Genomic DNA, 23,547 nt, shown 5'->3' on the forward strand with positions numbered 1-23,547 from the left:
GATAGACCGCCAAACACACACCTCGCTTCAATGGTGGAATCCTATAAATTTAAACCAATATGTGATCACAACAGATGCTTCCATGGTAGGGTGGGGAGCACACCTCAACCAACACAGCATCCAGGGACAATGGGACACTCAGCAAAAACAACTTCATATAAATCAACTAGAACTACTAGCAGTGTTTCTGGCATTAAAAGCATTTCAACCACTAATAGCCCACAAACACATTCTTGTCAAAACAGACAACATGACAACAATGTATTACCTAAACAAACAGGGAGGCACACACTCAACACAGTTGTGTCTCTTAGCACAGAAGATTTGGCATTGGGCGACTCACAATCACATTCGCCTAATAGCACAATACATCCCATGAATTCAAAACCAGTTTGCCGACAATCTCAGTCGAGAACACCAACAAATACATGAATGGGAACTTCATCCCCAGATACTACAAACCTACTTTCAAAACTGGGGAACACCGCAAATAGACCTATTCGCAACAAAAGAAAACGCAAAATGCCAAGACTTCGCATCCAGATACCCACACCTTTACTCCAAGGGCAATGCGTTATGGATGAGTTGGTCAGGGATATTTGCTTACGCTTTTCCCCCTCTCCCACTCCTTCCGTATCTAGTAAACAAATTGAGTCAAAACAAAATCAAACTAATACTAATAGCACCAACTTGGGCACGACAACCTTGGTACACAACACTACTAGACCTGTCAGTAGTGCCTCATATCAAACTACCAAACAGACCAGATCTGTTAACTCAACACAAACAACAGATCAGACATCCGAATCCAGCATCGCTCAATCTAGCAATCTGGCTCCTGAAGTCTTAGAATTCGGACATCTAGACCTTACACAAGAATGTATGGAGGTCATCAAACAGGCTAGAAAACCTACTACAAGACATTGCTACACAAATAAATGGAAACGATTTGTTTATTACTGTCATAATAATCAAATTCAACCATTACACGCGTCCACGAAAAACATTGTAAGCTACTTACTACACTTACAAAAGTCTGTTAGCTTTTTCATCCATTAAAATACATCTCACAGCAATTTCTGCCTATCTGCAATTTACACATTCAACTTCACTATTTAGAATCCCAGTCATAAAAGCATTTATGGAGGGTCTAAAAAGGATCATTCCACCAAGAACACCACCAGTTCCTTTGTGGAACCTCAATATTGTATTAACACGACTCATGGTTCCACCATTTGAACCCATGCACTCTTGTGAGATTCAATACGTAACCTGGAAAGTAGCCTTCCTAATAGCTATCACATCTCTCAGAAGAGTAAGTGAAATACAAGCCTTTACCATACAGGAACCCTTTATACAAATACACAAACATACAGTGGTTCTACGCACAAATCCCAACTTTTTGCCAAAAGTTATATCACCGTTCCACTTAAATCAAACGGTGGAACTCCCAGTGTTCTTTCCAGAACCAGACTCTGTAGCTGAACAAGCATTACATACATTAGACATAAAAAGAGCTCTAATGTATTACATTGATGGAACCAAACAAATTCGCAAAACAAAACAATTGTTTGTAGCTTTCCAAAAACCTCATGCAGGGAATCCAATATCAAAACAAGGCATTGCCAGATGGATAGTGAAATGTACTCAAACCTGTTATGTTAAAGCAAAGAGACAACTGCCTATTACACCAAAGGCACACTCCACTAGGAAGAAAGTTGCCACCATGGCCTTTCTAGGAAATATACCCATGACAGAAATCTGTAAGGCAGCCACATGGTCTACGCCTCATACATTCACTAAACATTACTGTGTGGATGGGTTAACAACACAACAAGCCACAGTAGGACAGGCAGTTCTACGAACACTATTTCAAACAACTTCCGCTCCTACAGGCTAAACCACCGCTTTTGGGGAGATAACTGCTTACTAGTCTATGCACAGCATGTGTATATGCAGCTACACAAGCCATCGAACGGAAAATGTCACTTACCCAGTGTACATCTGTTCGTGGCATGAGACGCTGCAGATTCAAATGCGCCCTCCCACCTCCCCTGGAGCCTGTTGCCGTTATAAGTTAATAAAAATAAACTTGTACATTTGTAAACTTGTAAATAAAACACTTTTAATCACATTATGTACATACATACTTACTCCATTGCATGGGCACTATTACTATATACACAACTCCTACCTCACCCTCTGCGGGGAAAACAATCTAAGATGGAGTCGACGCCCATGCACAATGGAGCCGAAAGGGGAGGAGTCCCTTGATCTCGTGACTCGAAAAGACTTCTTCGAAGAAAAACAACTTGTAACACTCCGAACCCAACACTAGATGGCGGGATATGCACAGCATGTGAACCTGCAGCGTCTCATGCCACGAACAGATGTACACTGGGTAAGTGACATTTTCCATATATATATATATATATATATATATATATATATATATATATATGTGTAGAAGTTTACATTTTAAAGTCTGTGAATGAAAATAAATGAATAAATTACAATTGAAGGATAAAAAAATGAAGTTGGCATCCTTAACATGATTAATTGGAGCAGTGCAAGCAAAGCACAGCAAGTGGAATCTAGTATGAACAATGGGCTTCAACTGAAGACCTGCAACAGACCAGACATGTAACCTCCTAAAAAGAGTGTGTTAGTAGCAAAAACAGACGTCCAGCATATTGATTCATCTTTTAGAAATAACACCAAACTTTAAATAACTCCTACCTTCCAATAAAATAAAAAACTATTTTTTTGGTTCTTTGGTTTGCAAATCAAGTCACATAGCTTATTCATTTGTGTGATGTATGCTTGTTTCTGTATGTGTATGTATTGTTTTGAGGTTCAAGTTAGAGAAGTTGGTTAGACCAGAGTCTGGGCATTCTAGTAATGATTCACTGGGGTCTACATAAGTCATAGAGTTAAGAATTGCTGTTCTAGAGGATCGTTGTTACACATTTTTGTAGAATTCATTAACTATGTTTTTCTCCTTACCATGTAGCCCAAGAGAGATAGTATTAGAAGAGATTTGTTTGCACTTGTGTCTCTAGGGGATGTTTATTGAATGCTTAGGCTGCACAAGTCCTATGTGGAATTTTATGGACAGGGGAATGCAATTGGATCCTGGTGCCCAGCCTGAAGTATATTCGAGAATGATAAATGGTCTCTTCAGTACACTGGCGAGATGCCAGCTTTCTGTGTACACAGAACTTAGAGGCTTTGGAAGGCCTGCATGCAGAGCAATTAGATGAGCGGTTCCTAATCTTTTAACATATGCTCACCACCAAGGAATGACTACTTGAACCCGGAGTCCCCAACCTAAGCACATTTAATGATTTGAAACTCAAAACAATACACAAAACTACAAGTATACATCAAACAAATACATAAATTATGAACTAGTTTTACAATGGAAACAAAAAAAACGAAATTTTATTATTAAGGGTAAGATTAGAGTGTTTGAAAATTTGGATTTATCTTTAAAAGATAAAGCAATATCACAAGCTCTACTATATTGCTTTGTTTTATTTCCCTCCTAACGTGTGCTGTAATTTTCTTCCTAAAACAACCTGCAAGTAAGCACTTCTTTCTACAAGGATGTGTATATATGAGTGTTTACACGTGCTTATTTTTAGGTCATACTTTTCTAGAAATAACAGATTGTCCTTGCAATTCTTGGGTCTTCAACACCCCCCTCCCCCCCAGTCCAGCTCCTCTCCCCCATTCCAACCCCTCCATTCCAAGTGTTCTTCTCTTTCAGTGTGAGCTTTGTATAATCCTCGTCACTGTTGTTTAACAGAGCTTCCTTACTACTTTGAAGTGACAGAATTTCTTTGTGGAAATGAGGGAGGACAGTGTACACAAGCCTCTGTTTCACAGCTTGCAAACAGGATTCCATGATAAAAGAAGGATGTTGGTTACCTCCTAACCTGCAATTCCAGAAGATGACCATATACATGCAGCCTATAGCTAATGTAGCTTGGCCTGAAGAACACACTGGCTGTCAAATATTGCATCTGTTACCTAATTCTAATAAGATATGCTCCTTCGTATTTGGCAGACCTTGTTCTGGCATTTCATCGAGGTGTCTTTGAGGCATCAGTCTGACGAAAACTTATTGCCAGGTAGTCTTTGTAACAAAGTGCCCTGTCTTAAAGCGCATCCAGTAGTGAACACGTAAGGAGCTCAAGCTTTGGTACCATGTTTGGTTAGAAAAACTGGGAATGCTAGATGAATCTGTAGATACAGCCTCTTAGTTCCTGGAGCATTAGGAACAAGCAAAAGTTATATCTCAGATGGCTCCCAATCAGCACTCAGAAAATAATCACTCGCACCCTGGTCATTAGAAAGCTGGATTATGGAAACACCCTTTATGCCAGAATCAACAAAAACCTCGCCAGAAGGCTACACACCTGAATTTTGCAACCAGAATCACTCAACCTCACTCAGATTACATCACACCTGAAGGAACTTGAACAACAGGTGTTCCATGTTAGAGGATGACGTGTCCGCGGATGTGGTGCAGCTAATGGTATTCTTGTGGATGATAGCGATTTCACTTCCAGGCTTGTGAACTCTGCCTTTCCTGGTAATTTGTCTCCCCCATACACAAATGAGTACAATTCAAACTCCTCACCCACACTTGTAAGTCACAGCATAACTCCGGCCTAGCATACCTCCACAATCAATTCTGCTTTCACAAACCTTCTAGAACCTCCGCTCATCTGGACTGCCATTTGCCAAAATCCCATGCATGCACAAAACCAGCTCCAGAAGTGGAGCCTTCTCCTACATCAATCCTAAAGCATGGAACAACCTACCACTACACATAAGAGCGTCTGCATCACTTTGTGAACTCTGCAAGAAGCTGAAGACCTGTTTTTTTTTTTAGTAGTCCAACTGGGCCCTAGATTTGGCTAGGCTCACACCTGCCCACCACCTGGATACCCTCCGTGGTGATAGTATGCTGTACAAATCTGCATAAATAACATAGGTTCCAACTTGTAGTACCATATCTGAATCTAAATTTGACAGTTTAGGCTCTGACATGGCGTATAAAAAGGAGCAGGTCAGAAACTGACTGGATTGCTACAGCAAGTTTAGATGTTGTATCACCTGCTTCTGGTTCACTCAAATACCTTAGTGCAGCAGGTAATGAGATGTTCAGTTTCACCCTCTCAGGGAATGTGCGAATAATAGATCTGCATGCAGAACTGTTAGCATTTCAGAATGCTTGAATATTTTTTTCACCTGTGCATAACATTCTGACTTATCCATAATGTAGAGCTTTTGAATAAACTGAATTAAGACAGGCTGTGCTCAGGGGCTATTCTTCCTCCACCCTTGAGTAATTCTCTGTACTTGCAAGATACAGCATACTCTCTCTTAAACGCTGTTCGCGCATGCTGATATTGTTATGTAATCAGAACGATGTAAAGACAGACAAAACTGGACTCCCCATGCCTCATACACAACTGTAGGAAAGAATTGATGGCAAGCAGATCGTTGCCACTGCCACACATCCAACAGCCTATTTGTGATTTTAAATCCTTTGGCAATTATTTATTTATCCCTTCCTAAAAACACTTTGAATCTTATCTTATCTAATACAACAACACCCCTTTAGGGGAACTAATACTTTGAGCTTGTCAGGGAAATACAAGAATGTGCCTGTGTGGCTAGACTTGGAACCTTGATATATCAGTCAAGGGGTTCTTCAGCTCACCCCAGGACTAATTAGCAAAAGAACCAGAATGAATTCACCAAGACTTTGGGGCCACTGAACTCGTAGGCCAAGATTATGTTTTATATTCTTTGAGGCAGTCAAGAAAGCCATAGGGTTAAAAATATGTTTCGATGGCTACCCTTTCAACTTATTTCTGCTCAATGAGTGCTCTAAGATTACTGCTCAACAGGATACCATTGTGTTGCTATGGCTGCAAAGGGTTTTAAGCAATAGGAGGTTCCTGTAGCCAGGCTTAGAATACACTGTTATTCAGTGCTGTGACTTCTGACTTCAAGCAGCAGGCTTGAGAGGAAAACTGACTGATGGGTGTACCCATTCTTTCTGAAGCCTCGCAAGTATACATGAGAACCTATTTGTATTAGTTCAGTGGGATGAGTCATTGGTCCCCCTCCCTTACATGCTGGAGATGAAAGCAATTTTGCCAGCCGTATGGGGCTTTTCTCTTTTAATCAGGAGAATGGGAAATGGTAAACCCATTATCTAATTACTTGGATTGTGTTCTCTCCTTTGATCAAAAAACCAGAAGATTGTGTGGTATTTTGGAGACATGACCCCAGTTCTGTTTCGTGTCACATTTTGTTACGATTCGTTGAGGTTTCCATTTTCTACTTCTTTCTACTATATCTAGAACAGTGCACTGACAAAGGTTCTGGTGGCATGATGTAAGTAGACAACATTTGGTTTGTGTTTCTATCAAATTGTATATCGAAAAAGCCTTTGCCAAGTGTATTGTGCTTTGAACCATTACAACATTGATGAGAGAGCCCACTTTACAACATTCCTGCCTGAAAATTTATTTGAATCCATGCTGTCCTCGGAGGCTTGCTTTAGTCAGTTTGTTCCAAATAGCTCCTCTTACTGTGACACATTTTTTTAATCGCTCAAAACATCACATCCCTTAAAATGTTGCTTTTGTAATGAGCAACAAAGAGAGGCTTTTTCAGTATTTATCCCAGAGAAATGCAGTGTAACTAGAAAAGTTGTACGGCAGCTTTAATGAGCAACAGTGAATACATTGTCAGAAAGCCCATTCACATAGTTATAAGGAAAGCTCTGTAGTAAGTGTGGTGGGGACAGAGGTCCGATGGGGCTAGATTTGCTTCTTTGGATAAGATCAGGAGGCATTTGGCGGGGTCGCTCTGGTCTGGTTGCTGTTAGAAGTTGCTGGAAATGGCAGTGATCTTGTTGCTGAAGAATTGGGAAAGATTGTTACGGAGGTTGTGTGAGGGGGGATTGAGTTGGAGGCAGCTGCTGGCGAGATGAAATCTTTCACAATGGCAAAGATTTCTTTGTTTCTGATAATGCTGGTATCATTGAGGTTTGCTAAAGTGTCACGTTTGGTGTTCCGGATCACTTAGTGTTAGCATCTTAAGGCAGATTCGAATGTTTTTCTGTCTGCATTGTCCTCGCTCATTCTCCATTTGCACTCCAGTTGTTTACAGTGATGTTTTCAGTCGCAGCCTGCTGAGCTGTAAGGGGGGGGGGTTTTGGGTGCGGTGCACACAGTGGGGGGAGTGACATTTAATTAAAAAATAAAATAAAAACATACCTTCTCTGTTGCTGCGCCGCTCCGATCTCCCTTGTCATTGCTGCAGGCAGGCACAGGCTCCCAGCCTGCCCTGAGGCCTGGCTGGGTGCTCCTAGGCAGACTGGGATCCAGTGCAGGCTCTCTCCAGCCCGACAACACAGTGCTGGCCTCTCGAGAGCCCTGTGCACGTGTGTTTGGCCGGCATGAGACGGCTGGCCAAACACCTATGCGCTCTGAGGGGGAGTGCTCTGTGCACTCTCTCACTGCCGTCACCTCCATGGCTCTGCCCCTTCACCACGAAGGGATAATAAACCTGGCTTATTATCCCTTCGTGGTGAAAGGTTTGCAGCTTCTGCTGCTGGCGGGGGGAGTGGGTGACGCTCCTCTGCCCTAATGGAGGAGCCGCCCCTGGACGTTTCATCAGTCTGAATTCCTCCATGTAACACCTGGCCTGTTGTCTGGATTTTGTTGTATTGTTGTGTGTCAGGGGGACCAGGGAGTCAATGCAGAAGGTGATCCAGTCTTTGTCAGTGATTCTGTTCCAGTTTCAACAGGCTGGTCTGGTTGTGGTGCATGTGCATTGGACCAGGATTGGAATGCTGAGCATGGTCTGTCCAGGGTACTAGTGTGGGCTTGCTGGCTCAGATGTTGTCAAAGGTGGTGAAAATAGGGTCCAGGAAGTATCCAGCGATGTGGATAAGGTCCCTTTACTCACTTTGTGAGGTCCAGGCATCCAAGGTCTTTGAAGAGTGATTTTTAGTTTGGGTAGGCGTGGTCTTCTTGGTAGAGGTTCAAGTCACTGAGTAGAATTGTTAGCAACGGGGTGAGTGGTGTGATGGTGTCTGTGAAGTTGGTAAGTCTTGGTGGTCTGTACATGAGAGCCCTTCTGAGGGTGAAATTTGCTGTGATGTGGAGCTTCATCAACAGGTGTTCCATGTTGGAGGATGACGTGTCTGTGGATATGGTGCAGATGATGGTGTTTTTGTGACTGATTATTCTGCCTCCAGACTTGTGAACTCTGTCTTGCCTGGCAATCTTTTAGCCAGAAGGGTGGAAGGCTGTGGCAATGTCGGGTCCTGATGGAGGATTCAGCCAGTTTTCCGGGAAGAAAAATAGGCAAAGGTAGTGTAGTGTTGCCAGTTATAGTCTCTGGTTTATGCCAGTTTGTCTGTTTTTTTCCCTCTAAAATAGTTTAAAAAATGTAGTTTTAAAAACAATCTGTCTCAACTTTAAAAGCCTGATTTAATATGAAAACAGCCCATTTAAACGAGGTACCTCACACAAGCTGTCACCTTTTTCCTCAGAAATGTGCAAAGCAAAATGACACTACGGCAATCAGTATTCAAATGAGACATTTGGGGCACTTACCAATCCTTTAAGGTCTTTGATTACACCAGCATGGCGCATTTTGATTAGGCAGAACTAGGCCTTTTCATTTCAAAACATAATGAAAATGAATCACTCAAGAACGTTCCCATTGATTAGCCTTCTCATACCGTTCTGAAGTGTCTCAAACGCTTACCTCTTAATACACTAATATTTAAAAATGCACTTACTGCATAATGCAGAAATGGCTACTTTGACTGTAACATTGATCTGATTGCTGTTTTGTTCTGACAAATCCCTAAGAGGTGCAACGTATATGGTTGGCATAAGAAATAAAAAAAAAATACCTAGCACACAAATGGGTAGTCTTAAACCTATAGTGTAAGATAATGGTACATAGTATTGGTACACCAATTCCCTTGAAAGATTGATACTTCTTGAACTACGTATATCTAGGCTGATTATAAGATGTAGTAGTGTTCACAAGTGTACTAAAAATTGAGTGCGGTCTCTTACTGATCTAAAGTTTGGAAAGGTAATATAGCCTTGTGAAAACATTTAGAATGGAAGTTGCCCAAGTGTATTACTCCAGTACAGTAACTTTTCTAATTTACTATTTGGTCTGAGGGTCTACCTCGACTTACATAGCTTGTGAGGTTTGCCTAGAGGAGTTGCAATTTGATCTCAAAAGAAAGCATAGAGGGAATGTGTTATGATCAAAATAGCTTCCCTCATTGAGACTAACCACTTTTGTATGACTAACACTTACTGCATCTACTGTTTCGCTAAAATTTCTAACTGCTTGCCAGTGTGTCCAGTTTAGTGAGCAGTTTTAAGAAAACAGACTTCAACCTGCTGCTCTCTAACATGGAAAACATGCATGCCTGGAATAGATGAAATCAACTTTTATGAACTGAAAATTAGCTGCATATCAGTTGTGAACTTCTTGGTTCGAAGGCTTTGCTCCTTCATATCCTGTGCCCCTCAGTATCTTGTTAGCTATAATGTCCCTAATGACTGGTGGGAATCCACCCCGGTGCTCTTTTCACTCTTCTTTTTTCATCAAGCCTGATGGGCGTAAGACTTTATCCTGTTTAACAAAGCTATAGCCTCAGTAAGACCTTATCTTATCATGTCAATAAATATCTTGCCATTAATTTAACCTTATCACATCATCAGGTGTACCTTGTGGACTCCCAGAGGGTACTCGGAATGTGGGATCAGCTATTTTTAGTTACATGGTCCCACTATGAATCAATTGTGACTATTCATGGACTTAACATCAGTTTTGACTGCACAGTTTAATCTGTATGCTTTCCTCACCAGCAGTGGCCCACCAGAGGCACTCTTTCACGTCATCTTGTGTGTTCTGCCACCTCTTACTGTATACAAGTACAACTTAAAAATTTCATGCTTGGTGTTTGCTATACAAACTACTCATTTTACTATCTCCTGCAGTCTTGCTGTCTCCATATCCTAAATCTGCCTTGATTGTAGCTGTCAGCTTCAGGGTGGGTGAACAAGCAAGAGGCTCCCTGTAGAGTTACTAGAGGAGGCGATGGTAAATTTGAACAACGTCACTGATAGAAAGCCAGCTAGCAAGAGTAGGGAGAATATGGTGACCATATTGTGCCTCTTAATGCAATACTAGATTGTGTACCACCATGCAGTACCTACAAGAGTGGCGCCCCTTTAAGAAGGATCATTGATCGCTTAATAAGAAGGGCTCTTCTTGCCAAAACATGTTTCTGTTTAGTCTACTTAGCAGCATATGATGAGGATAGCAGACTCTTCACATTGTGTAGAGATTCACACAAGGGTATTTTATTTCTTGTATTTTTTTTTTTTGCATAGACTGGAATTCAGAATGGTGGTAGAGCTTAGTAATTCGAGTATTCATCAACTAGGTCTTTGGCCAAGAGTATGGGGATCGCCGAAGAATGGCTTAGTAAGTTGTTTGCTCAATGTAAAAGGATGGGATTTCATTTTAAATGATTGAAAAACTACCAAGGGTCACACTCAGAATCCTGAAAATGGTTTCAGTCTATACATACACTGAGCAATCATATAGTTTGTGATGCAGGAAGTGTAACAGTATATAAGGACTTAGAAGGCATCCTCAATTTGGAATCCTCTTAACTACTTAATTTTTCCCAATCTGGCTTTAGGGGCTGACACAGTTCGGAAACTGCACTTCTCGAGATTAGACTCCATTAAGTTTGCTTTGGATGCAGGCCAGAATGCTGCCGTAATTTTACTTGATCTATTGGTGGCTTCACATGAAATGTTATTACATTGTCTGGCCTTTATCAGAGTTGAGAGGAAGACCTTAGCCTGTGTTAGGGTCCTTCTTAGAACAAAGGGAACAAGCTGTCTGGCTCAAGCCTTTCTGGTCTGAAGCCAAACGTATTAAGTATGTAGTGCCTCAGGGATCTGCCTTGAGTCCTACTCTCTTTAATATCTATTTGACTCCATTGGCATATCTGATTGAGTCCTTTGACATTTAGGTAGTCTCCTACGCTGATGAGACCCAATTTCTGCTGACTTATAGCAACGACGAGTCGGAAGCTAAAAATAAATTTGCAGCCTGTTTGTCAGCAGTTATGGAATGGCTCAAGAATAACTCCTTACAGTGTAACCTAGAAAAAATGAGATTCTGCTGTTTAGCCCGGACCCCTTACACGGAGGGACACTGAGCTGGCTAGGAACCTAGGGATTCTCATTGACAATTGTCTGTCATTTCTTTCTCCAGTTGCTGCTGTGCTTAAATACACCTGTTGGATTCTGAAGACGTTGAGGACATTTCTCAAATTGTTACGATGCGAGGCCTAAAAAATGGTGGTCCAAGCCTTAATTCTGTCAAGATTAGATTTTTCCAGTGTTCTTTACATAGGCCTTCCAGATTGCCTTATTCAAACACTGCCAAAAATCCAGAACCTGGCAGTACTATTACTATTAAGTTTGCCTTTACATGCCTCGATCCTTCAGTACTGGATCCAGTTGCACTGGTTACCGGTAAAGATTATTTTCAAGGCTCTTACTTTTACACATGTTGCTTTCTACAAAACTGGACCTTTTTACCTGCAAGAAAGGCTAATTGGAAATCCTTACGCTCCCAGTCTGCATGCCTTTTGAGTATTGCCCCCCCCACTAGAAAGAAGAAATGAGGTGTATCCACGTGCTCTGTCTTAGCTGCCAAATATTGGAACGCTCTTCCTCTCCCTCTCAGAAATATTTCTGAGAAGCTTAAGTTTCAAAAACACCTGAAAACCCATTTGTTCAGGGATAAGGGGTGTCTCCTGTTTTGTGGGCTAGCTTCTGTGCTCAGCGCTGTAACACTCTATTAGTAGCTGCGTGCTTTAGAAAACATGTCATTCGTTCATCAATTATCAAATTATGCATTGATATAACTTAGCTTGGGGGGCGGGGAGACAGCTTTACACGTAGACAAACTGTGTGAAAAGCTAACATGTCAACTAGAGTGTGAAAAAAAGCATAATAGAGGTTTAGCTTACCGAGGTGACCATAGACAGATGAATGCATTATTAAAGAGCTTTGACCTAAGGGGACAAACACAGAACACTACCCAGCATAGTTCTTCCAGTTTAATTGGAGAGTGTTTGTGTTTACAGATGGTCCTTAAAGTTCAAACAGCTATTTTATATTAGGCCCTGATGAATAACACATACATTAAATAGAGGATTCTGTCTACTACGATTTGTATAGATCACAGCTCAAGCAAGATATTAGTTTCAGCCTTAATTAACAGACACAGAACATTTAATCAACTGGATGGTTTTGCTTAGAGTAAAATAAGGGTGAAGGACTCCAGAGTGGTAATTTCTGTCACGAACGGAGTTTAAGAAATTCTTCAATGAGCGTTCCGATTCTGTCAGTGGGGCTGAAATAGAGTGTGTTTTGTATTTAACCATAATAATTTACAGGTAGAAATTTAGCATTACAAGTGAGATAGGTGCTAGAGGAAGATTTGTTGTAAGTAAGGAAATTTGCTGCATAGAAGCACGGTGTTGTAGTAGGCAATTATCTTGAATGTGAACCTTAAACGTAGAGTGGCATTATATCGCAGGACAAGTCAAGAGTTTTGGCTGAAGAAGCCTGGAGAAACTGTGTTAAGTAGGAAAGTTATTCATGTGGGTGACCAAGACTTCTTGGGCAGTGAGTTGGTGATGATGACTGTTTGGTGTGCAGCTTGAGAAGGATTGTGCTGTTTTTGATGATTTCTCAGTGTACGCCCTCTTTGGTGCGCACAGTACAGGAATGAACCCACTTACAGGGTTAGCGTATTTGTCAATTATTGAGCAGTGTTGGTGAAGACACATTATGTAGCCTTTTTGTACATGCATTGGCCTTTAACTGGTAGCCAGTGCAGAGTGTAGAACTGTTGGGATGTAGTGGTGTTATGTTACTGGTATAATTTTAGGCACTACATGTCAAACAGCTTTCAGTGATGTTGGCCTGTACTTTGCAAGGACAATCTTGGGATAATGTTAACACTCCAGTCTCAACTTCACAAAGGCTTAACCTGCTTCTGTAGATGCTGTTGGGTGTGTAGCTTTTTTTTGTGTTTTTCTAAGACAGAAAAGAAGGTAATGAGAAAGGAAACCCTTCATCACATTAGGTGTAGTCCAGCTCAAATTTGATATTGAGCCCAACTGCGCTATGGGTAGTGAAAGTTGATAATGTTTCAATTTATAATAGGCTAAACATCCAACTAACTATCTCTGAGGCCATTCACCCATGTCTATCACTGCAGTGTCAATGCACTTGGTTTGCCTTGCACCACTGTACCACTGATTTTAGACAGCCGTAAACTAGAGTGTGCAAAGAAAAAAAAAATCTCGTTTTGCTTATGTTTTGCTTCAGAGTATTTATTTCCATTCCATAAACCTTACCTTACTTATCGTTACCTGCAACAAATGACGGTGAGCTGGAAACTCCTTCCACACTGTGAAGGTGTCCGCCAAATTTCACCTGTATCACTTCGTTGTGGTGATTGCAGTTCCATCTGAGCTTTTGGAGCTTAGAATTAAGATTTTTCACCTCTTTCGTTCTTTGCAGACAGATCCATCATATTGATACTTAATGCACCAGCTATTCATAATAGCTAAGACACATAGGCCCTCATTCTGACCTTGGCGGTCTTTTCGCAAGACCGCTGAGTTACCGCCGCGGTGAAGACCGCCGACCGCGGCGGTGTGCCGCTGTGCGCATTCTGACCGCTGGGAGCGTTCCGCCGGAAAACCGCCAGCAGCCACACTGGCGGTCGGCGGGAAAGTGGAGACTGGTCAACCTCCACCGCCACGCCAGCAGAACACCGCCCAAAGAATTACGACCCACATTTCTGTGTGGCGGTCTTCTGTTGGCGGTCTTCTGTTGGCGGTCACGTCCCTATGGCTCCCGTCGCCTCCCGGAGGACCAACGCACAAGGTAAGTTGATCGTCCGTGAGGGGAGGGGGTGGGGGGGTGTTGTGTGATGTGGGCGTGCATGGGGGTGTGCGTGTGAGTGTGTAGAGGGGGTGTGTGAGTGCGTGTATGCGGGCGGGGGGTGCTGCTGTGTCTATGGGTAATGTGTGCTGTTCGGCAGGTGCGCATGTCGGCATGTATGTGTGCGGGTATGTGTCCCCGTTGTGTATGTGTGTGTAGGGGGTGTGTATATGTGCATGTTGGGGGTGTGTGCATGTCGGGGTACATGTATGTGCATGTCGGGGTGGGGGTGGGGAGGGGGTTCGTACCACCTCTGGGGGGTGGCAGGGGGGTGGAGGGTGTGGGGGGAGGACTCGGGTGGGTAGTGGGGGGTGGGGGAGACCCCTATCAGTGCCAGGGAAGGAATTTCCTGGCCCCGATAGTGCTTACCGCCATGGTTCGCACGGCGGTTCCCGCCCGCAAGAAACCGCGGCGGTAGGCAGGGTCATAATACCCTTGGCGGTCTTGGGACGACCGCCGGGCCGGAGTGCGCAAACTCCAGCCCCGCGGTCATGACCGCCGCGGCGGTCGGAGTGGAGAAGTAGCGGTCGGTCGCGGCGGGGACCGCCGCGGTCAGAATGCCATTTTTAATACCGCCGGTCTGTTCGCGGTCCGACCGCCGTCTCTCCGCCGACCGCCAGGGTCAGAATGAGGGCCATATTCTGCAACTGGATGAAAATCATTCTCTACTTGATATTAGCTTGTGTTCGAAGGATAGTCCTTGAATTAAATGTTGAGGCAGTCGGTGTGATGAACACGGTGCATAGTGGCAGCTAAAAATGTGCTTGTGTTTTCTACTAGCATCACGTATGTTCCTGGCAGTTCTCGCTGAATGTGTTTTTGAAATAATAATTGAACTAGGTCGCATATATAGCTTTGCTGAGACATAGACTAGATAAAATGTCCCATTTGCTTCTTTTACCTTGTCATTATGGTCATTACTTTTTTGCAACCCATCAGTTTTACTAGCATCTCACTCTGCAAAGACGAGCCACAATTGCAGAGTCGTTTGCCAAGATTCCATGGAAGTTAGTATTATAGAGCAGAACTTATTACATTCATTTGTCCACCACATAATTATCACAAGTAGTTGCTATAAATTGCATTTATTCTTGTTTCCAACTGCGGACTCCGTTTTATACTGTGAGGACCGATAGTGCCAGTCTTTTTTAAGTGTGGCTAGAAACTGAATCCAGCTTAATATTGAAAGTCATTAAATTAGCAGGGATTCAATGCTTACCGCTGGTAGTGTGAAACGTATTGGTTTCAGGCCAAATGTTAAATACACATGCATGTTTACCTTATTTTTTAAACTAAATTATTGTTTAGTTTGGATGATGTGGAAAATGTTTGTGCGGCGAGCGGTCATTTTCTAGGAGCCCTATAGTCTGCGTTCTTTTTGCCTCCTGATTTCAAAGGAAGCCACAAGAATTACTCACCAGTCAGAGACTCTGCCAAAGTCGGCATTACAACTGCTCCATATAAAGATCTGTATGTACTATAACGAGACTTCCTCTATGACAATATTATGTTTTTTTAAAGTGTTTTATTCTGTATAAGGTACTGTCACTATCAAATACTCCTATGAATAAAGGGCGATTTTATACAAAAGTTACAGTATGTCAGGGGATCTGATTAACTTATGTGGTACAAGCCAAAAATTGTATTATCTTAAGTAGGGCCTTGGAAATCCAGTTTCTTTTACTACACTGTGTTGGGAAAGCAGTTGTACATTCCCAGCTGAAGTCTGTAATATTTAGCAGTGTTGAAAGCCATTATGACAGAGGGTTGTAACAAAATGACAGCTAGGTAGGAGCTCTTGGGTAGATCTCCCCACCAGGCTCTGGAGCCCATTGACCCAACTCTATACCTGTCAGTAGCCCTACTCTTCTCCAACCCCATTTGAGCCATGAACTCCCACCAGGATGGTTTCCAGCCTTATAGTGAGCTCCTTGGTTCGCCAGAAAGCCTAGGTGGCGCTGCATGACGGAGATCCATGCTGGGCACTGCAGCTGTTTCAATAATGGCCCGTTGCCTCTCCACACCAGGACTCCCCAGACCTACTTGATTGACCACAAGCATCCTGGCAATCTGTGTGGGTTGTTTGGTTCCCTCTTTAGTGCTGCGCTGCAGAAGGCTTTGTGATTGCTTGGTTGACAGCCATGGGCTCGATGCCCTCCTTTGAAGCCTCATCCAGACACACGCCTGCCCATCATTGTGTGATGACCAGCCTGGGAGATACAGGCTCTATAATGCTTACAAGAGGAGAGTTAGAGGAAATGGACCTAGGCACACCTTCCTTAAAACACTGTTCCCACAATGAATGTCTAGGTCTTCTTTCATGGGGGACCTAAACTGTATTTTTGCTCCTAACTCCCACAGGGTCCAAAGACATTTGGAAAGATTGCCTCATCCACAATTTATGGTGGCATGCTTCATCATAGGCAGTTTAGACACACAATGGAAAGGGGATACCACCCTGGCAGACTCAAACAATCACAGGAGTTCTTAAATGATAAGTTGCTGGATGATACCAGGGATTCAGATTCATAATAAAAACTATCTGAAGGTATACCCTTGAGTGAGTTTCTTTATTCTGCAAGAGTGTGATATGATTAATATTAGAGTTTGGATGAGTGTTGATGGTGAATGGTTTATCGATTCAAGGAATACTGCAACGTGTTTCGTCTGATATCAGATTCCTATAAGAGTTTGCTGCCATCTTCAGGTCTCTTATAATCCCTGGCTATTTTTTGCCCTCATTTCATGCACATTTATGATGCATAAGAAGATTATACCTGTTGATATTTGTGTTATGCATCTGAATCAATGCCTTCATCCAGCAACTTATTTTCTAAAAACTCCCGTGATTGGTTGAGTCGCCTGGTATTCACCTACGTTTGTGTGGACTGATCTCCTATGAAAAATAAAGCACAATAAGTTGTGGTTGAGGCGATCTTTCCAAATATCTATGGATCCCTGTGGGACTTAGAAGTAAAAAGACTCTTCATATCCTCCATGAAAGAAGATCTAGGCATTCATTGTGAAAATTGATACATGCTTTATGCTGGTGCTGCATGAGGTGGGAACCTGCTCAGGGCAGTTTGAATGTAGTACAGCTGAAGGGAGAGTCCTTCACGGATTACCTGAATGTACACTGAGCAAAAGGGGAGTCCCATCTTTCAGTGTTGTTAACAATCTTCATGGTGTCCAGGGAAGCTGCTGTGTGTTGCCAGTGTGAGCTCTTCATGAGAAAATATAGGCTGCACAACTATTGCATATACTGCTGAGTGATTTGAAGGCCATTGTTGATGAGGAAAATGTTTCCATCAAACAAGTAATAAGCGAATTGGACACATAGCACAATACCTAAATTTCTGATTCTGTCTTGGAAACTGCACGTATGAAAAACTTTGATATCTATTGGAATAAGTTTCTAATAAACTAATCTTTCCTATATTGTTTTGAAACCTATGAAACTGTTATTATGTAAACCAGTGGTTCTTCACCTGTGGTCCTGGGACCACATGGTGGATGTGGGGGAGGGGGTTTCCGTTAAGCATATTCAGGGGCTCTGTGACTGTTTAGAAAATGTAATAATATAAACAGATTAATAAAGTGTATATAAAAAAAGAAGCAAAATGTAAAATTGAAAGATTTAAAATGTTAAATGGAATGTCTTATAGAATAATCCACTATAAAAACATAAAAATGATAAATGCAATATTCAGAATTTTAAAACTATCTAAATGTGAAGAAAGTGGAAGCTAAAACTGAATTACTATCCTCAGCTTGGTGCATGGGAGCAGTGCAAGTTGATAACACCGTGGGCTATGTTGATGACACACTTCAGTGCTTAATTTGTAAATTAAAACATGCCGGTGCCCAAAGCTCTCCTCTGAAACATGCAGCTGCCGCAATTAAATGTGCAAGCACAGAATACCGATGCAGCATAATCCTGAAACCATCTCAGGCCTCTTTTATTCACTTACAACCACTCCTTGTCCCTTCAGTTCACTCTTACAGCTCTCTGCTTTCTCCCTTTGTGACGCTTTTTCTTTTTTCTTTTCCTCCGTCTTTCCCATATGTGTCTATCGCTGGCATTAAATGCTTGAGGCAGAAAAGAAAGAGCTGGCCTACAAAAATAAGTGCTGGTGCCCCGACCCTGAAACCCCCAGCTCAAATTAAGCACTGCGCTCCTCATGTCAATTATTGATGATGTGGATCAAACTACACATCGTTTTAATTACTGCTTAGGTGCTATTGTAGGTTGGATGAATTACAACATTCTTATTCTGAACTCTGACAAAACTGAGGCTCTGCTTTTTGTTAAAGATACTACATTTTGGAATCAAACTTGGTGGCCACAGTTGCTCGGCCCTCTTCCTTCTCCAGTACCTATGGTTAGAAGGCTGGACATATTTGTTACGCCAGTGTTTCGTTGAATACACAGGGTAATAAACTCTCCTCTTCTTGTTTTTGCTTCACGTTTAGAAATGTTTTTTCCTTTCATACCATACGATCTGCAACAATCAGTAGTTACTGCATTAACCTTATCAAGATTGGATTATTGTAATTAATGCCTTATATTTAGGCATTCAACAGCGCTCCCTAGTAAAATTTCAGAGCCTCCAAAATGCAGTGGCACAACTTCGAAAGAAAATGCCTACGCATGAGTTAGTGTCTAAGTCATTGCATGAGCTTCACTGGCTCCCTATTAGAAAAAGAGTATGTTTGGCACATAAATCTTCACGTGGCAAGAGTCCAGCCTACTTGGCAAGACATCTTAATTGGTACAATCGTGGGAGAACCTTCCGCTCAGCACATTCCAGGACAGATAGTGTCTCCAAATTCAGAAGAAGTTGCTGGGAAGGCAGAAGTTTTCCTCATATGCCTCAAATTTGGAATAAGTTACCTTTTCAACTCAGAAATCAGTCTAACCATCTCAGTTTTAGTAAGCTTTTTAAAACATGGCTGTTTTCTTATACTATATAAACAATTATAGATTGTCCACCAGTAGCTTGGTCTGTCTTTTTGCTCCTCTCTCCGTGTCTGTCGACTTGGCGCCAAGACCCTTTTTGACATTTGTGCGCTTCATAAGAATTATCAGTATCCATGTAGTATGGACGATTTGAGGCCTCAACTGAATGTATAAAATTGTTCCCATTAAAATTACCATGTTGATTTTTTAAATATATTTCTTTGTAAATCAAATAAAAATATTTGATCATTTGTGTATTTGTTTGAATGTTTTTGTATTTCTTTTGTATTGTTTTGCAATAAAAATCATTAATAATGCTTAGGCCTGAGTTCTGGGATTCCAGTAATGATTAATTGGGAGTTCCCCCAAATTCCACAGTGATTCAGTGGGTGTTCTCAGTAATCATTAGTAGGGGTTCCACAGGTGTCAAAAGGTTAAGAACCACTGATGTGGACTGCTTGTCTACAGTAGTAATAGTTCTTATGTAAAACACTCTGATACCCGTTGGGTCTTGGTCGGGTTATATGAAACAGCAATATTATATAGGAACGCACCAAGAAATGCAGTTGTGTTGTCACTCGCCGTCTTTTAAGTCTGCCAAATAATCCTTTCAAAAGTGCCTCGAGACAGATAACGCAGTTGGAAAATACACTACATGCAGTTTCTTATAAGTATGCCGCATCTCATAATGGCTGTCGTTACATGTAATGATAGACTACGGGTATGTTTAGCTACAGTTGCAACTCCCAAATACTGTCTGCCTTATCTAGTGTTCAGTGAGGGCTGTGGTGCCCTACCAGACTGCCTGTTGTAGGAATGTCATCCTTCGTTTGTGGACTCTGATAAGCACATTCGATCATTTAAATTCGTAAATTGTCCAGTCATTCTTTGTGAATACATTAAAAAAACGTGTTTGGCACCCCATACCTATTGAATTAATAGGTTTTGTTAATTAATGAAACTGACCTCAGCCCGTATTCTAGTACCTGCTGAACTCTGATAACACATTTTAAATGAATGTTTTGATTTCCTTTCTTTTTCAGAGTGGACAGAATAAAATCTGAAAATACACCGCCTCAAGAAAGAAATAACGTTTTGAATCATAAATTACTAATTAAACCGGAGGTACAGAACAATCATAAAAACAAGGAAGTAGTAAACAAAATTGAAGAAAAGAAAGCTTTGGAAGCTGAAAAGTATGGCTTTCAGAAAGATGGCCAGGAAAGGCCACTAACTAAGATCAACAGTGTAAAGGTGCAGGCTTCTCCCTTGGAATACGAGAACCCCATTCCCGGGGGCCCTTATCCGACCCAGCATGTGAACGGCCCAGAGAATACTGTCCCTGATGGTCGCCTTGTGGACGGTGGCAGTGGAGACCATCAGCGAGCCATTCCCTCGCATGGGGAACCTGTCCGTATCATACAGAGAACCAATTCAATGCAGCAGTTGGAACAGTGGATAAGGACTCAGAAAGATAAAGGACAAGAGGAGGAGTCAAGGGGGTGAGTAACTTGTGCAGCTGCTCTTCCCCCCCATACCCTGCAAACAGTATTTTTAACAATGACGATCAGTTTTGATTTTGAAGATGATGGTCAGTATTGATGCTTTGTAGAAACAGACCTTTTTTTCCTGAACCGCTGTGTACACGTAAATGAGCATTAATATATCTTTGCTTTTTAAGCATAATTTGTATTCATTTCACCGGTTTCAGGCTGTTATGGTTGTTATGGCTAATGATGGTCCTCCAGCGAGCATCCCGAGACCTGTGGTGCTTACGGAACTTGCTTGTGATTAGAGAGAAGCAAGAGTCGCATTGTAGAATCCTACTTATTGTAGTTTATGTCCTTTAAAAGTAATATAAAAAAATGCATTTTATGTCACCCATTTACGTTGAACAAATCCGTAACTCTCAAGAAGTCAACATGTAATTAACCGCGCATACTTCTTGTGAATTCTTTCTCAAAAACATATGAGTATGTAGATAATTGCCACACGTCGTCGAATAAACTGCTTAAAATGACTATCAAGTCTACCAGAGCATCAAGGTGTCCGCTTTGAAAACAAATGTTGGCATGTATAGATAGCTAGTAAGTAGAATTCCGAGGATGCTACTTTTGAAACTCCCACCCTAGCTGGCCCGATTCCATTCATGCTCGTGATAAAATATTGAAATACCAGAAAGTTGTTATAATTTGGTAGAGATCCTGAATGCACGGGTTGGCACCTGATTGTTAAATTTGTCACATGAGGGGCATTTAACTAAAAAACAAACAAAATGTAGGTGCTGCGGGACATTGATGCCACCGTTCCCTTTTTTACCCGAGATGCATAAAAAGGTTCTGGTTCAACTAAACGACTAAAGAAAATAGTGTCACTTATGAAAACAAAAAAGTTTTTGTCATTGAAAATGTTGTGGTATCAGTGTACAGGATATTTTTCTCAAATTAGTATAACCGTTTTTTGTGGTCATTTGGCGGAACCCGACTGTTTAATAGAAGTATCCACGTCTTCAATTCAAAAGTTAATTAGAAGGTATTTAGTGTCGTGATGGATATAATTTTGCAACAGCTAATTAACTCTTGCAGATAATTGCTTTAATCACCTCCTCCACTGCGTCATTTCCCGTAGTCTTTCAACCACAATGGGGATGTAGGTTTTTTTTCTCCAGAGGCTGGATTCCTGCAGAATGCACAGTAGTCTCCTTTTCTGCATACAATTACAGTTTTCACTGTTATGGTGTTGGGGTGATGAGTCAACCTCGTAAAGGGGAATATTAACCTCCATGAACCTCGGGGGTACCTCTGTCCAAAAGATGCAGACTTCTGTCTGTCATGTCAGTGCTTCAGCGTTCTACTGAATTATCAAAGCACAGTTGTGTGTACCCTACATGGTGGTCCCAAATATGCATAAAACTATATTGAAGTTTTTAAGAATGATCCAGGATCCAAAATGTGGTTGAAGCTCAATTTATTAGATAAGAGTAAGCAACCCCATACACGTCCTCTCTGTGTCCATTCCTGGAGCAACTGCTCCCCCTTCCCATGAAAACATTCTGCACTCTAGAACTTAGCAGCCAGAACTCTAGCAGCCAAGCCTTGCTAAGATACAACAGAAGTTTTTTCTGACAGTAAGTATTGAGGGATGGGGTCATACTTCAGTAGATATGCAAGTCCTTCATATGCTTACAAGTGGAGTTCGACACTTCTAGTAGACTTAAGATTGTAATGTGACTGGCTGCTCCTTTAATCATCTCTTTGTGCCTGCAGCAGTAGCTCAGTGTGTCAGCTACTTTCTTCATAGGTGACAGGCTGATGGATGGATGCCTATGATTTGTGCTGCACCAAGATAAAATTAACAAATTGGATTCATAGCCTTTGATGACAATCCATTTCAGTGAAACATTTGATGTCGATTAATGGCAGTATAAGAACCACATGAGGTACTGGTTTGACCACCTGCTGCTAAATCTCACCCAAACCACAGTAGAGGGTTTTACTTCATTTCATATGTGTAATATAGGAGCATCAGATTTATAAATACAAGACTAATATTGCTCAAATCTCCCAAATGGTACAGATCTTTTTCAATAATATTTAGCGTGGGGTCTGAGGTGGTAATTAAAGGCACCTCAAAAAGGTACTTGTAATTAGTGAGGTAATGCAAAGAAGGTAATACAGATGTTACTCAAATTACCAAATTGCTTTTTTAAATGTCTCCAGAACGTTAAAAATGTAGGGCCCCAGTTCTATTGATGTGGATGAAAATTATTACTTTTTGTTTCAGCCGTTCATAATTTTACTTGAGCCATTTCCACTCGCTTTTGTCCATCATTCCAAGCTAGACTGATACTAGTGTGAACAGTTCACCCAAATTGTGAGGCCAGATCTGCTCAGAGGGACACATGGCATGGCATTTGGGATTGTCGTTGCATCAGACTTCCTTTAACGGGGACAAAAAGTTGTATTCTGACACCTATATTTATATGCTTTTGAAACCATTGTTATTATTAGTAATAGTATGTATTTACTATTTATTAGAGGCTGCTTTGTAAAATTCTTTAACAGATCTATTAACCAAATAATCACACACAAAAATCTATGGTTGTGTGTGTGTGTGTGTGTGTGTGTGTGTGTATATATATATATATATACATATATATATATATATATAGATATATATTTATATAGATATATAGATATATATTTATATAGATATCTGTGCCCAGCAGGTTTATGTATAAGAGAACTTATAAATTAGTTCAAAACAGAGGGAAGAAATTACATGCGTGGGGATTGTTTGGTTGTTTGCTGCCACTTCTAAAGAGCGTTTTTATGATTGAAATGCTTTACTTTGATTTAATTTCGACTAGGTCAATGCAGTCCAGCATAGCTACTGTCTTTATCCTTTAAGATAGGAAGGCCATAGTCTTCTGTTCGTGCCTTAATCGGCCATATACTTAAAATAATCTAA

At 41.4% G+C, this 23,547-nt stretch overlaps 1 protein-coding gene across 23 annotated transcripts in view; it reads left to right on the top strand.

Moving 5' to 3' along the window:
* Nucleotides 1–23,547, top strand: part of PLEKHA5 (pleckstrin homology domain containing A5) — a 991,819-nt gene that overhangs the window by 600,936 nt on the left and 367,336 nt on the right. For all 23 annotated transcript variants that reach the window (XM_069228492.1, XM_069228488.1, XM_069228489.1 and 20 more), the window contains one exon: nucleotides 20,121–20,579. In XM_069228492.1, the coding sequence (XP_069084593.1) occupies nucleotides 20,121–20,579 (459 nt within the window). The remainder of the gene's footprint in view (nucleotides 1–20,120; nucleotides 20,580–23,547) is intronic.

The sequence above is a fragment of the Pleurodeles waltl genome, chromosome 4_1 (genome assembly GCF_031143425.1).
Source record: "Pleurodeles waltl isolate 20211129_DDA chromosome 4_1, aPleWal1.hap1.20221129, whole genome shotgun sequence".
Taxonomy (NCBI): domain Eukaryota; kingdom Metazoa; phylum Chordata; class Amphibia; order Caudata; family Salamandridae; genus Pleurodeles; species Pleurodeles waltl.